This window comes from Epinephelus fuscoguttatus, linkage group LG8, assembly GCF_011397635.1.
Source record: "Epinephelus fuscoguttatus linkage group LG8, E.fuscoguttatus.final_Chr_v1".
NCBI lineage: Eukaryota > Metazoa > Chordata > Actinopteri > Perciformes > Serranidae > Epinephelus > Epinephelus fuscoguttatus.
The window spans coordinates 20,376,970-20,394,111 of record NC_064759.1 but is presented as its reverse complement, the minus strand read 5'-3'; the positions used below and the strand labels follow the sequence as shown (position 1 = coordinate 20,394,111).

At 41.4% G+C, this 17,142-nt stretch overlaps 1 protein-coding gene across 1 annotated transcript in view; it reads left to right on the top strand.

Annotated features, from left to right (window-relative positions):
- The window catches only part of myom3 (myomesin 3), a 98,530-nt gene that overhangs the window by 29,956 nt on the left and 51,432 nt on the right, over nt 1-17,142 (top strand). The window contains exons 8-11 of the mRNA XM_049584096.1: nt 4,504-4,548; nt 9,799-9,933; nt 10,017-10,178; nt 16,129-16,270. Coding sequence (XP_049440053.1) covers nt 4,504-4,548; nt 9,799-9,933; nt 10,017-10,178; nt 16,129-16,270 — 484 coding nt within the window. The remainder of the gene's footprint in view (nt 1-4,503; nt 4,549-9,798; nt 9,934-10,016; nt 10,179-16,128; nt 16,271-17,142) is intronic.

Below are 17,142 nucleotides of genomic sequence, written 5' to 3'. Positions count from 1 at the left end.
TTTGGGATCTGCAGGAAGGTGTTTATCCAAGGTCAGCGGCTGGGCCATCAGTGTGTGAAGCGTGGCTCCTGGATGTTCAGTCAAAACCGTAGAAATGTTACCCAGCATGTCTTGGCAGTGACGTATAACCAGTCTTTGTCGTGATACCATCACTAGTGAGCGTTTAAAACTTTTGGATAAACAGTCTGAGACGCTGTGAATAGCTACAACACATCCAAGCGGCCTGTGGAAACTGGGAGGTAACAAACCGCACCTGTCCAGCATGAGCCAATTAGCTGCAGGGTCCGCACCATAACCACACCGGCATACGCCTGTTGTGCGCCGAGTACGTGGAGTCTCCTCACCATTTGACGTGTATTGTGCGCCGGAGCCGCCGCTGAGCAGTGACAGACAGCAGCAAATATGTGTCAGCTAGGTAAGCTACTGTGGCTTTTGCCATGTAGGTCGACATTGATTTGTTTGGTCAGCTGACAGTTAGTGGTTGCTGCCATTGGCCGACAGAAAACACTCAATTTAAACAGCTATCCCGGCCCTCGCCGTTACGCTAAAGCGGCGCACCGGCGCACTAAAATGTAGCGGACCCGCTGATTGCTTCAATGAGGAGCAACTCCGCTCACTGTGCCTTCCAATACCCATACTACTACGCTATATAATATGCCAGAAAAAGATTTAGTATATTCCAATACGTAGTAGGTGAAAGCGAGAGGGTCATAGTTCACAATGTAATGTTCGTAATGTAATGAGGAAGTACCATGTCCTGATTGTGTGCATACTGCATGCAACAGTGTGTACATTTTAAGGGCATCTGCAGAACTTACTGGAAGTAAATGTCAGACTTATAACAATAAATCCACTTGAATTCCATCAGTCTTTATGAAAAGCTGAAACACTCCAATAACTTCATAGAAATGAATACACTTTTATGAAATGAACACACGAACCATTAGCAAAAGCAGCCAAGGTGGTGCTAAGTCACACGCCATATGCTTTATATCATGGGTCTTCAACAGGGGGTCCGCGGCCCCTAGAGGTCCTCAGAGTTACTATTGTTTGTCATTTTTAGATTTTTTTTTCTTTTAACTAGAACAAAATACATACTTACATTAATGCAACCAATTATTAACAAAGATAAATTGACCAGTTTGTAAAACAAACAAACAAACAAAATAGACCCATTGCTAAGCCCCGCCCCTTTTTTGATGGTCCATCACTGTAACTAACTGCACTCCCTGAAGAAATATTATTACATTTTTGGAAAAATGAAAAAGTGATTCCAGAGAGAAGCAGACAGAGGGGTCTACAGTCTGTGTTTGAAGGATATATCCAGGATGTCAAACTGACTCAGCAGCAACAACAGGTTAAAAAGACAAAGATAGTTAGAAGCTAAAGCCCAACTATAGGCTACAGATCACAGTGTTAAAGTGAACCACCACATCACTGCTGATCGCCACAGAAGACAATGAATATAAATGGAAGCTCTGCTGATATCGAACCAGCTGTGTGGCATCGCAGTGTGTGCAGATGAACAGTGTTTGGCTTCCAACCATGCCACCGCCAACCGATGGACCTCTGCCACCCAAGCCTTCGCTGGCAGACGGGCGGGGAGCTCCAGCTCCAACGTTCATCTACACACACTGTGATGACACAGAGCTGGTTGAACATCAGCAAAGTTTCCCTGCTGCCCTTCACTGGTTCCTGTACAGCAGGGTTGATTTTTATTTAGTGTTACAATCATTGAAAAGCAAAAGCAGCATGTGTGTACATTCAGTTGTACCCTCAGTAGCTAACCTTAGCTAGCTAACCCTACACTTTTCAGGGTTTTGCCACAAATCCAGCTAGAAAATAAAGAAAATCTGGTGTGATTATGTGAGAGTCTGTGGAGCACAGCCATATTGTTGTCGGACCCCTGTCAGAGTTGGCAACTGCTACAGTATGATTTGCCAGTCTGCGTTCGAGGGGCGGGACTTAGTGAAGGATCAATTTACAGTACACAATGTCGATGACAGGCTGACTGTTACACATGAATCCTTATCAAATGAACCCATGATGTATAAATATATTAATCAGTCAAAAGTTATGGTTTTAATAGCTCAGTATGTAATGCACCATAAAGGTATGTTTATACGAGGTACTTTAGGCTGCCCTGTCAATGTAGGCCTAGTAGGGTGAACATGCTCTGTCTCTCTTTCAGCTGAGGGGTCCTTACCCTATAAAACACTGAAGAGCCCTGTCTTACATTTTATGAGCGTGCCTATTCTTCAGGCTGTCAAATAGGCTAATAGACTAAATTGATCATGAATGGAGATGTGTCAGAATCTGCGTGCTTTAGGCTGCCACCTCGGATGAACAATTTCCAAATTCTGCACTGGGGATTACAACGTGACTATCTCTTGTGACATTGATTATTTTGCCAGCTTTCAACAAGGCCAAAACTCATAACAGAGATACTAATAAACTGGCCACATGAATTGATAGCCTTGTTGTATATGTTGACCAATGAGGGACAAAAAAATTGCAGTAGGCCACACTTAAAGGTCCAGTGTGTAGGATTTACAGGGATATATTGGCTTAGTTTTCATGAGTGTGTCACCTGAAACTGAGAATCGTTGTGTTTTCCTAACCTTAAAATGAGCCATTTATATTTGTATACAGAGCTGGTCCACAGTCCGCCATGTTGTTTCTACAGCAGCCCAGAACGGACAAACCCAACACATTCTCACTCTGACCTCGTCACATATCGACTTATGGTCATGGACTTTCCATGTCCAGGTACGACATGCGTTGGTTGCTGACGTTCTGAGACACCGCGTCAAGTTCTGCCTGTTACATGCGTTGTCTTTTTTCAAAATACACTTCTGTTTTCACAGGAAATTTAACGTTTATATACAGTCTCTTTCAAAATAAACGCACTACATCAGTTCAAGACCATAAAAATTGGCATTTTGTTCCCTTCAACAACAAATGCACATGGTTAGGTTTTGGAAAAAAGAACAGGGTCTGGGTTTATAATCTTACAGGATGTGACCACTGCTCTCTCGGGTGAAAGTTGGTGTTTGTTGGACCCACTCATCCCACCTCCAGCCCACCCCACTTGGACTTCTGCCACAATAACTTTCGTTCTTGTCCCACCACATTTCCCTCTGATGCCCGCTGGGAGCTGTTAAACTTTAACAGTGACTGGCCGCGTATCACGCCGACGTTAAAGGAGGGTTTTTATCATCTGTGTCTGATGCTGCAAGTCACCGCCAAGAGCTGGATTTCCACAGCTTCAGAGTGAGACCAGGTCGACAAACCAATGCATGAATTTTCATGTTTTCACACTTTTGCATCTCCGTGTCGGCCACTGTAGTTCATCTACACGCCACACAGAAGTTTCATCTGTGAACTCACTGCTAGATGCCACTAAATCCTACAAACTGGACCTTTAATATGACATGTTTGAGGTAATTTAGAAATGGTGTCAGCACTACTTTGTCCACCACATGGCAGTAACGTTTATTTTTCAACTTCATGACATATCTAGTTCTTAAATATCAGTTCCATTTAACCATCAGGAATATTTGATGCTGCAGCTAAAGTTTGAAAAGTGGATATCAGCTACAGATATATTGTTATTAGATTTTTAAACTTTCGACTATTAATATTGTATTGGCCTCAGGAATCCAATATCAGTCGGGCTATGAAATGAGCATTTCAATTTTCACTTTATTTTGCAGGGGCACAGACTTTTATTGATCCCCCCGGGGTGCTGACACTGTCTTGGCCAAATTTTACCACATATCCGTATTTCCATCCTCCTAATACCTCCAAACCTCCAATCTTGTCATTGCTCAAGTCAGATATATTTTCTTCTTCTTCTTTTTTTTTTTTTTTTTAAAGAAAGCCCATAGGGAATGATTTCTACTTTGGATGCTATTTTTCCCCCCATGCACAGTGTAGTTTTCTGTCCCCGTTATCCTAGTTTCTATATAAATTTGATGTGTGGATGAGAATCAACACCAGACGAAAGTGATGAGTAAAACAGATCTCATTGCAGGATTCATGCATTATGAATTATAATAAGGACAGTGGTGACTAATAGGCAGACATCTGCAGTGAGCATCATGGACTTATATCATTGTGACAGAAACCTTCACAATAATCGTGTTTTGTTTTTTCTGTGCACCTTTTAAATGACCCACCCTGTCTGTAAAGGGCTCGGTGCTCTGCAGTGAAGTTCCCCAATGTTGTAGATCAATTAGACAGTCGGGGCTTTTAATGATGCACTTCAAGGTTTCTCCCTCTCATTTATATTTCACATGCTTTCTTCAGTTGTTAAAAATAGGTTAAAGGGAATATTAGATGTGACTTGCATAAATGTGGCATTGCCAGGTTTGATTTGTCTGTTGTGCCTCTCGATCTCATGCTCCTTCAGCTTCACAACATCTGTCTCTGTTTCTGTCTCCATCTCTGACCCTCGCTGCCTTTCTCCAATCTGTCCTGCTCTGCCGCCCTGCGATTCAGCATATCAAGGAGCCGTGGCTGGTTCAGAGTACTCGCAGACCCCCGGTAAGTTTCACACCAGGGTCTAATGAAAAGTGTCCCCTTTCATTTTCTCTGCCACCCTTTGAAGTTCTTTCCCTCCACCAGTGAACGAAGGGAGGGCTGAGTTAGCTTTGAAGACTGTGACGCAACGCTGCGCTCTGCTGTCCGTGCTGCACCTCATAAAGACAGATATGGATGCATTGAAAGGGAGCGGTGCATTGATGGTGTTTGTTTGTCATGGGAGTTTATGTTTCTGCGTGGGTGGGTGTGCGTGTCGATGGGTGTAAGTAAGACTATTTGTGGGATAGATGCTGTAGGGATAGAAATACTTACTACCAATTGAGCAAAAACGAGAGTCATGTATATTTCATTTCAGGGACAGCAGGGGATTTATTCCATTTTGCTCCAAGCTGTGGAGCATCTCATATTGGCTGTGGCACTCTTTGGCCTAGATTAGGCTCCACCATGTGTGGGGATCATGACATTTCCAGCCTGTATCTACATGATTGCTCAGTGTCTGATCTGGCTAGCTGTTGATGAGAGCTATGATGGTATTTTGCCTTGAATAAGGTTATCGCCAGAAAAACAAAAGCATCTTCACATCAAAAAAAACCTGTTTAATTTGACCCTGCAATGTGAATTATGACTGTTGCCTAAAGGAAACAACAGCAAACGTAGCATGATTATGTTTTAGTGTCAACCATTTCCTACCAACACTGATTTATTTTGATCATGACCACCATATCTCACTCATGTAGTTCTTCTTTTTAACTGTGATCACAAACAAAGCTGTTTACTACCCCAAATTTTTATGTTTACCTAACCATTATCGGCCAGTTTTGGAAGGCATTGAGTGATTCTGTCTTGCTGAAAATACAAATATGAGTTGCATGGCAGGCAGTGATGAATGGTATCATTTAAAGCTTCATATGGAGGGCCACCCACATCTCATAGAGCCTGTTTATACCTGGTATTAATATGGGATTTGGGTGATCCAATCACAAGTGGACAGCGCTAAATACAATTGTAAACAACCACCAAGATGTATTGTGATCCAATCACTCAAACCACTAGCCGAGGTGGTCTGGAGCACATTTGACCACATATCTGTTGTAGTATGAACTACATATGCCTCCTGATGCTTCTTGACAGGCACTAAGTCATAAATGCAGGATGTGGTGGTTGTTTTGATGGCAGTGTGCTAACACTCTAAAACTTGCTCATTTCACGATGAGTTGGACAAAGTGTTGTGTGACCATCCATCATTTTGCCCTATGGAAGGAGACGTGAGATTCTGCTCGCAGTGATATCTTCAGCTGTACAAACAAACCACAAGAAAGACAAGAGAGCATGCTAACTAGCAGCTAGTGAGAGTGTGGACATAATAACTGCACGGGGCCCTTTGACCTTATAGTGTAAGTAGTGTAGGCAGTAACCAAATCCAAACACAAGTGGTCAGCTGGAGATGCATGACAGACACAGGTGTGAACAGCGATGTCTCTTGGCTGTCCCCTTGTGTTCAGTTCGCCGAAACGTATGCTAATATAATCACACTCAAAGAAATACGTAAAAAGGATGCAAGGCCTTTTTATAATTTTTTAACAACGACTTTCACAGCATGCGAAAGTCTCCACAAACATTGACTTTCAACAAGGAAACCACTGTTAGTGTTCTGTCTGAAGCCCGTTATTTAAGTAAGCAAGTTTTCGTCACTTACGTCCCACACAGTTATTTTAACCGAAACCACAATCTTTTCCTAAACCTTACCAAACTGTGAACGTTTCACAATGTCACTGTGACTATTCATAATAGACTTTGCATTGGCATTGTTTTCGTGTTGCTAGCATGTCATATTAACACAATTTATGCCCACCACCATGTAATGTGTTGTTAAGAGGTTGCATCCATTCCACGTGTTTCTGTGATACTGTATTGAGAGGGCTTCTTTAGAACAAGCGGCAACCTTCGAGGCTGAAAAATTAAGTCAACACAGAAGTCTGAAAAACTGCAGATCCTCTACTGGCCACTTGAGGCTGGCTCCAGAAGTGAGTCAATCCCCATAGACACCCATATTAAAATGCCCAGCATTACAGTAGAAATTAACATTTTTACAGCATCGTACAAAAACCAGCTTTGCTCTGTAGCTTATTTCTCCATTCATGATGAATGTACAAGGGGTGAATGTTTATAAAACCTACCCGTTTACATTTTATTAAGGCCTGAATTTATACATTAATCAAGGGTGGGGCCACCTGAATGACACGCTGTCCTCTAGGTATCACTACTACAGTCTATGAGTCAGATCCACCCTTGTTATTTGACAGCTCCACCCTCTCGTCCACATATGGTCACTTTTGACTCCAAAAAAAACCAAGATGGTGATTGCCACAAACCGATGAGTGACGTCACTGAACTACGTCCATTATTTTATACAGTCCATGGTTGAGAATGAGACACAGTTCTTATAATTACCCTTTCACTCCCATCATACCACACACATATTTGACATTTCCCAGGTCCTGATAAAGCAGTTTCGTATATGTACATATTTATATATATCCTGTCAGTTATGAATAAGATTTTGAACATCATACAAAAACTCAGTTGCTTGGATGTGGGGAAGCAGACACCCAGCTAGAGACTGCACTTTACAACTTGGAGAAAAACAAACAGAAAAAAAACATGAGCATTCAGACGATATTTTTAAATTCACTGTTGAACCATATAAAGCACTCGCTGGTATTTGGAAGTAAAAACGAAGTTATATTCTAATCTCGCAGCGATTCATTGAAGTTCTGCTTGAATCTGCTGTTTTAATTGTCAGCCCGGCTGTGCAAACATGCAGTTTTACAAGGAAATAAACGTTCTTTTAATGAGCGTTCTGGGTGCATCCTCTCATTTTCACAACCAGTCGTGGCTTACATAACTGGATTAAAGTTGGGATATGTTTAGCTGTTGTCTGCTTCTTTGACTGCTTGTGCTGTTTGCCCTGTTGTCTAGCGTCACATTAAAGTCCTCACATCTCAGCTCACATCTCAGTCAGTAAGTCACCAAGACACACCAAACCAACATTAAAGAACTAGTGGCAATGAAGGCCGACTGTTGCATCACATCGCTTGTGTCTTGGCCAAAAAGTTGCGCATGAACACTTTGCAAAGACTACAGCCAGCGGCCAACAAGCACATACGTTCTCCATAGCAATCGCTCTCCACACCAGCAGACGTTGGTCGTCTGTATGTGTCACTAAAAAAAGGGAAAAGATGCTAGATGCAAGATGATAGTTAGCCAGTTAGCACATTTACAACACAACCCAATGTTAAAAGAGCAAATGATATTCACCGTGCACCAGTGAGCAACAACACAAATAATAATGAACTGTTTCTGCTAAAGAGCTTGATGGCTAATAAATAATCTTTCCTAATTTAAGTAACAAGTTTGATCGATCCCACGCCCACTTGACTTCAGCCATTTGTTTACTTTCCTCACTGTCATTTCTCATCTCGGGCAGAGCTGAACTGCCAGTCAGAGTGCTCCGCCTTCTCTGACACTGATTCAACATGCTAAATTGGCTGAAAAACAGCCGTCAAGGGCCGTCTAGCCCCAACCTCAAGAACTAGGGAAACAGGCGCACACGGCCTGACATTGACAGACAGCTGACTGTCGGTTTGGGATGTCAGGGCCTTTAAGAAAGTATCGATGGGCAAAGATAATTGTTCACATGATCCCATTTTCATTTAAAAGAAAGTTAATACTCTTAGATCTGGCCTTAAGTTGTGAGTAGATTGTAAATGAACTGGTTTAAGACTAAGACAATGCTCTATATGTGCCATTTTTTTATTTTACTTTGAACTGACGTTGCCAAACTTAAGCCATCCTACACACATCTAATCTTGTGAATACACCTTTGTTTCTGCAGAAGTAACATGTAGGTGCAATACAATGCAATAAATTCCCCACACACTCAGAAATTAAGTGGCAATCATTTTGAATGAAGCTTCATCAGCGTGTAATGGCCGTGGGGCCTGTTTGCTGCGTGGAGTGCTGAAGAATTGCATGCTGCCATTTTTATGTAACTGAATCTTGATTATCTCATACGGAGCAGATCATATTTTCCAACATGAATCACTCAATACACAAAAGCGAAACCAGGGTGAATTTATCATAATCATCGCTGCCACTGAGGGAAGGTTTGAATGATGAGAAACAAAGATCCAAGCGGTGTGTTTTTTAATGAAGCCATATGCACATTCCTGTGATAGCCCAGCCTGCTAAGCAGAACAAGATCATTATAAGAAACATGTCACAGTCTCTCAGATTCATCGCCGAGAATGGGGTTTGACAAGACCTCGTGGCACACATATATCTCTCACTTCCAGATTGTATTGCTTCAGTGCTTTGACAAGTGAGAGAATGGCAGCTGAAGGAATATCTTGTCAGGAATTGTTCACTTTCAAAAAAAAAAAAAAGTGTCACATCTTGAGCTTTCTCTGCCGTCTTCTGTTGTTTCCTCCAGGGGATGTCTCTTCTGGCTGTCCTTTGTCTCTTCGCGCTCTCGGATTAAGCAGAGGGTCTTTGTCTATTATGGCTTTGCAAGTCGGCATAAGATGGTCTTTCTAGTTAATTAAGACCCTCTAGGTTGCTTTGTTCAGTTTCACTCTCCGCCATTGGTGAGAGGAACTGAGCAAGGAAGAGCTTGTTACTGCTAGCTTTGCAGAGAATAATGAAAACCTGATGTCATAGCTCAAACCTGATGGTATAGAGACATCAGAGCTTTTTTGACCAGGTTTGGTGACACAGCAGGGGAGATGAGCTCTCATTTCTTATCATCAGGAATCAGCATACTTCTCCCTGTCTACCACTTACCTCCTGCACATCCTCTTCTTCCTGATTCCTCTCCCCTTTACCTGTCATGCCTCTTTCCTTTGCAGCAGTCCAAAGGAGGTCTGTGCAGTTTTATAGTGCGACAGTCACCTAAAATGATTACCATCTGCAATATGCTGCAGTAAGGCCGTATCTGAAGTGGACCTACTTTTCAATATCAGTTTTATCTTTGCCCAGCATCAGTGAGGAAAGCAAATGTGCTTAATGAAAAGTGCCTCTGTCCTTTTCATTTTTCTTTTTTGACTTTATTTTTTTACTTTTCTTACATCTTGCTGATTCATCAGCCAGTTTTCCTGCTATTTATTCATCTTCTCTTTCCTCTCCCTTCCTTCCCCTTAATCCTCCCTCCCCTCTCACCATGTCACCTCCTCCACCTTTGCTCACCCTCTACAGCCTTTAGGCCTGAAGTCGAGTTTGACACCACCTTCCCCCCGACATGGGTGAAGGAGGGTAACAGCCTCACCCTGCAGTGTACCTTCTCCTCAGCTCTACTGCCCTCCCAGCATGGCATCAGCTGGTTCAGAGATGGTAAGTACTGTTAAAGATGAGCCAGATGTTTGGCTTTTTAAATGTGTGCTAAAGGTTTGTCAGTTAATATTGTCATTCTCCAGGTGTCCAGCTGCATCCGTCTAACAATGTTGACATTCAGACAGTCGACAACAAGGCCTCCATCACTTTAAGGGCTGCATACAAGGAGCATGAAGGTGTTTACAGTGTTCAGCTGAGGACCTGGGATGACATCAAGGAGCACAGTGCTTTTGTCTATGTCAAAGGTGAGGACCAACATGACAGGTTTGGATGTAAAAACTGAATGTATCTTCAGTCTTTCCTAATCATGTAGCATTTGTAAAACGTTTGATCATTAAATTGTTTCTTAAACATCAAGTTATTTTTCTTTAGAACAGAATGTATCCGTAATCATTGCGTTTGAGTATAGAGGTTAAATTTTGAACACTGAAAATCATAGTTTGGCCAATCAATCTAAACACAACTCACTCAATAGCTTTTCCAAAGGCTTTCAACCATTCACAGTTCTTATCCGCAGATGGAGTTTCCATGATTGTGATGGACACTGAAGCTCCATACTTAGGCCATATGATGATAACTAATTCCATTCACTGATGAAAACTGAGAGATGGGGTGGGTTCGTAAACCCAATCTGACGTTCTACACCAAAATGAGAGTGCTTTTGTTTGGGATAACGGAGCGCTCGATTTCTACATGAATTAATGAGTGGTTAAGTTAATCACACATTCACACCATTCAGCATTCTGCTGCTCCGTCTCCCCAATCAGAGTGCCAAGTGTGCGGACTGTCGCTCCAAGAGTATGGTGCTCTGAAAAACTGAACGGTACATTCCAGCAGCACTCTGAATTTGTGACATCAACATTTAGGCAAATATGCTTATAAAATTCTTGAGAGTTAGATTAAAAGATCAATACCACTCTCATGTCTGTACAGTAAATATGAAGCTGCTGCCATTTGGCTTAGCTTAGCATAAACCCCAAAAACAGGCTCTGTGTCTGAGATCCCAAACTATGCATACTCAATATGTGTCAAATCGTTCAACGTACTTTTGTGTAAATAAACAATGGCATGTATCTTTTCAGATGCACTAAACCTGTAGCCTAATCACTACATCACTTTCTGAGAACCTCCTTGCTGGTTGGAGACACGTAACCATGGTAACCGGTGCCAACCTTCACACACTGGCAGTTTTACATTAATTTAAAAAATATATTGCACCTTGCAAAGTCAATTCTTACACTTAAACTGAAGTGTTACTGACGTTAAAGAGCTGTCTTGGTCGCTGTTCCCTATAAATGCTGTCCTCCAGTGCATTGCATTGTGGGATATTTATGCTGGTGTAGTGTCCTGTGTTTGCATACTGTATTATTTCCACTGGAAATAGCATCCAATTCATTTATCATTGGTTTCAAACAAAGGTTTCTTTCGCACATACTGTTTAGCGTATTAAATAGCATGTTAGCATCGTGTATGCAGCTGTCCAAAAGTATTTTTCTTTTCTTTAATAATGGCTATTTAATTTAACAGTATGGTACAGTCAATAAACAGTATAATTCAAACACCAAATGTGTAATACATGTTTAAAGTAGTTTGGGCCCTGAAATAAGAATTAAATGATTAAAACTTCCATTTACTCAGTGTCTCCATAATGATGCATAAGAGGGGAGAATAAACTTTTTTTTTCCCTCAGGCACACCTTGATGTTGAATTTGTTTTCAAGTCCAGAAAAGTAAGTGGCCCTTAATCATTATTGAACCACAATGGTGCAATTAGGCTCTAACTATTTTGGGAAGCCATTTTTCTTTGGGCCCTCTGCAGTCTACTCAGAGGTGAGATTGAATACATTTAAACTGTCATTTGTCTGTCCTTCCATAGTATATTCAGCTGATGACCCCTGATCCAATTCCAACAGTGCTAACCTGAGACTATTTCCATTTAAAAGTTTGAAGAACAGCTTTGCTAAAACAACACATTGCTTGTTAACTCCAGCTTGTTAGAGGCATTATTGTGCACTTGACACTGAAACAGGAACATGTTCCTATTAAATCCGCACACTTTGTGATGCTAAGCTTCCAGTCTGTTACCAACGACTCCTGCTCAGAGGTGTCTTTGTCTCTTTCTGACCTTTCAGTCATCAGTCTGGTTGAACCACTGCTCAACGTTTTGTTCTCCATACAGAACAAACCCCTCATACAAACAAATATAACTGTGTAGAAGACTTTCTACAACTATGGATGGATTACTGAATGGACCTACCGGGCACAGACTCAGGGGCCCACGTGGTCTTACAATATAGAATATCACAATAAACATGTATTGACTGGGATTAGTCTCAAAATGACCTCAAAGAGACACAAAAAGACAACAAAGAGATGCACAGGAACTGCAAAGACACAAAATAACCTTAAAAAGTCACAAAATTACCCCCCCTCCAAAAAAGTGCAATGACTACAGACACAAAACAACCAAAGAAGAACCAATATTACTACAGAAACAAATCGACTAAAAGAGAAACAAAATTACTTCAAAGAGCCACAAAACCATAAAATGGTGCATCAGGACTACAAAGAGATGCAAAACAACAACAACAACAAAAGAGGCCCAACCACCACAAACTCTGTGTCTCTCTCCTTCTCTGGCCTTTTGCATGTGTGTGCCCAGGGGCCCGTTGTCTCATAATCCACCCATGTATGCAACCTAAATGCTTGAAAAGTAAAATATGAAGTATTCCTCTCAGACGTCTGACTGTGTTAAATAAATCTTTTGTGGCAGGCAGTCTAAACTTTTGAATGGCAGTGCATCTTGTTCTTGTAAAGGTGTAGAAACAAACAAGTTGTGGTTATACGGGTTATTATGTGGTTATTCTTGGCCGTGCACTTTGACTGTCTGGAGTCTTGACATCACAAGCATCCCAAAATGTCAAACTACTCCTTTTAGGATGTTCTTTATAAAGTCTGCATCTGCTGTGGGGCACTATGGCAAGCATGTAAATAGCTGTCACATCAGATCAGATCAGAGAATCCTTCCAATACTGAGTGGTGTCTCTGAAGAGTCTGCCAGACGGCTTTTTTAAATGATATGTTTCATTCTGAAATGATCCATTTAGCGTTTGAAAAACCTGACAGATGCTTCAGAGTGACCTCAAGACCCTTGCATATAAAAATACCAGTGTTTTCAGAGGATGGAATCATCATTTGTTGTCCCAAGATGGATAAATAGTGTTTTGACTGAAACCTTCACTCAAAACACTATTTGTATTCACCAGATTTTGGTGCTACTTTCATTTCCTGTCAGCAAACTACCCTGATTCATATGGGGAAATTGCACCATCAATCAAGCTGTTCTGCTGTAGAGGGCTTGTTAACTTTGTTCAATGAAACTCTATATTCTTCACAGACTGCTATTTTCTCCCGTACATTGTTTGCCACATGCATATAAACCAGAGAACAACTCCCACTTGACTCATCAAACATTTGAAATGTGTCTGGGCAGCTCTGCAAGGAGCCTCAGCATCTTTCAATATAATACCAGTGCTTACTCATGTATGTATTGCACTCTAACTGCCACAGTCACGGTGTAATGTGCACTGAATCATTCATGAACCTGGTGGTGTGCACATGCATCAAAGATTAACATGCACTGGCCCAAATGCACACACATATGCAAACACTTTAATGCAGGATGAATCTTCCTGCAAAGCTCCCTTTAACATCTTGGCTTAGGACTCTCTTTCTTATAGAGGAGTTTCTTTTTTTTTTTTTTTCTTTTCCAGAGCTGGAGGTACTAATTAATGAATCAACAAACTTCTCTGCTTGTGGGTTTTCTCCTTCATTCACCCGTCATATTTGCATTACAAATACACAGTACAGGAGAGCAAAAACAAATGAGAGAGAGAAGGAGGAAGAGGATGCAAAGTTAAAACAGGAAAGAGGTGTCCTTGATGTTGGCTTGAGTCTTTTGTCGGGAAAAAAATAAAAACATCTATACCTAGCCTAAAGAAAAGGTTTGGGAACACATCCTATCGCTTCAATCCGCTTTGCATAATTCCCTCATTTCTTATTCTCCCTTCTCTCTGTCTCATCCACTGGTTGTGATTATATGCTGCATGTTGAATTGTTGAATAGCATGTGTTGATATATCTACCAGCCGTCATTATTTACTCTGTGGCCCAAATAATATGTGAAAGCCATGAGCTGGAATACCTTAAATACATTTTCCTCATCTGCTCTTGTTTTTCTATCTCATCTGCTTCTTTCCTCTTCCTCTATATTTCTGTTACTCCAGTCTCTCCTTCTTTTTCCTTAAGCAGGATTTATAGTTGTGCCTAAGCACGTCACCTATGCCGTTGTGAGCATTTATACTTAATACTTGTACAGTGGTGTGTCTGTGTCACTCTGCAGTTACACCTCCAGAACACTAGTCAGCGGCGGAGGTTTCTGTGAAGTGCTGTAACAAAACACACATTAAACACATTAAACGTGGCTAAATAGCGACAATTTCAAACACAAGCACACAAATCAGCTTCATTATTACTCGCAGCATTTAAAGACAAAGCACTTTTCTTTTGCCGGACACATTTTCCCCATAAATACAACATGCTAATGTGTTTAGCACAAGCCTATGGGATTTTACATTGGTTAAATTAGCCTAGCAGCTAGCCATCTTTTCCTCTCCTCATGTAAAACCAGGGACAACAGCAACATGTAACAAAGGTAACGGCACACAATTTGGCTCCATCACAACTCACAAGGTTCACTGACAAAAACAACTGTCTCATACTAAACACATTTTCCAAACAAATATAACATGCTAACATTATTAACACAAGCCTATGGCATTTTACATTGGTTAAATTAGCCTAGCCTCATATGAAGCCAGGATAAATCCCGAAGTATTAAATCCCTTAAGGATAAATAACACACACGAGTTAAAATGCTATTTTTGTGGAGGCTTTATTGTCTTCACAATTTATTGTTTCTTATCTGTGAAATTAAAGTAAATAAAAGCTTCGTTTCCACTGAGGGAAATGGTGTCAGCTTACAGAAATAAACAGGAGGTCTGCGTCGCCACAACGCGTAGTTACATTTCTGGGGAGGTGCACGTCAGGCTCAGGCTCCATGTTGACGCAGAGCCTACGCAGTAGCTATAGCGTTGATTCAATGCAGAAGTATATATTCCTCCTTAGTTTTTAGGGATCAGATAGCTCTGCTGCTAGTCCCTCTTGTATTTGCCAGTATTCTCCTTCTCCTGCTTCTCCTTCTCCTTCCAAGATAATCCAACTTCCCATGCATGAAAATAAACCAAACTTGGCACTCGGGTCCAGTCCCATGCTAAACTTCCTCAGCGGGAATAAAGGGCCAATAGTCCTGATGGTGGCGCTATGGCAACTGTTTAAAGCAGGGGTGTCAAACATATGTCCCAAAGGGTCCAATCTGGCCCACTCTAGATGATTATGATAAGAGGTGTAGGGTTTTAGGAGCAAGGTAAAAAGGGAGTAGCTGCTGCATGTAAAATGCTGCTTCAGAGGCGTTTCCACCCTGACCAGAATATAGTTCTAAAACAAAAAAAACAACCCAATACTCATAGATATATATTACTGACAGCATTTTGTATTCTGCCATCATGTAGTCTATTGCAATCAATGGAAAAAGAGCATCTTTAAGCATAATTTTTTCACTTATGGATCAATCAATCTTTGTAAAAAGACATCCCAGATGTTACCTGTGTTGTCTACCTCAGTGGTTCCCAACTGGTTCAGCCCCAGGGTCTAAACTTCTTCTTAATCATTAGTTCAAGGTCCACACAGTATAATATATTCAGTGTCAGGCTTGCCTTTGGCTATGTCATTGAAATAGTTTGCTGTCTCTGTTAAGTAGCTGTCAGTTAGTCACTCACTCTGCAGAGGGAAATAACACGTCAGAATTAAAGCTGATGAAGTATGCAATTTCTCCAAATTTTGTCGTGATAGCTGAAATAGTGACACTAGTCTAAAATCTGCCTGTGTACATATGTGCTGCTGTTATGCTGCACCCTGCTGGTTGGCTGTATCATAGTGTGATGTCACCTCTAAACTCTACACTAGTGAGGGAGATCAACTTGATAACAACTTGCTATCTGTGTCTAAAGGTTGTGAGTTCAAGTCCATAGGTATGTTTTGCACTTGTTACTGACTCTCTCCTCTTGATGCTGTTGCAGATGCATCAGCTGCAGTGGTGGGAGGCCCCGCCTCTCCTCTGGCTGTCCAGGTATCTGACATCAACAAGGACTACGTCTTCCTCACCTGGCAGCCACCCAGTGCTGATGGAGCCTCACCTGTGCAGGGTTACTATATAGAACAGTGAGGACTGGCCTGAATCACCATTCAATCGCAATTCAAATACTTCATATAATCATAGTGAATAGAGGGAAATAAAATGGCAGTGACACTGAAAATTTCTTCTTTAGCTCAGACACAGGAGTCCACACTTTCACCACAAGGTTCACTTGGTATAAAGGAGCACTTGACTGTATCGCGCAGCCTTCTTCAAACAGAAAGAGTTGTCAGTGAAATGAAGATGTTTGAATTTCCATTTCGATGACAATTTTAAGGACTGTTCTTCTTTACTTCTCTGACAAATATGTTGGACTATGGAGCTTATTGAGGATAATAATATATATCCAACATTCCATTTTATTCACAAGAGTGAATACAGACTCTTAATAACATAAAAAATTCTTTTCCCAGCGGCAGCTTCTGTAAAACCTGGAAAATGACCGACAGGTGTTTGGTTCAGCAGAGAAACTGTTATTTAGAAACAGGCAGTAGGACAAAGCTGCTTAAAGTTTGATGACTGAGTGCCAACTTAGAGAGCCAGCATATGATTGAGGGCCGCTCAGGAAAAGTGCAGGTGCCAGCTGTCCATCTAAATCACCAACTTTAGCTAACAGCACTAACACTGGTGACAGAATGTAATTCCTGTGACATTCATAAGGTGCCACTAGTTGGAATTCAACCAGTAGCTCTAACAAGTTGTAATTCCTACGTGACAGATGCTTGTTAGGAGGGCACAGTCTGCAGCAGTTGCCTAGTAGTGTATTGAATATAAGCTATTAAAAGTGGAAGCTTTGATGATTAAAATGATCTGATTAAAATGTAATGCATGCATTTCATTTCATGCTTGGGGGCTGCACAAAATGTTTCTGAGGGCCAGAATTACCCCATGGGCTGCA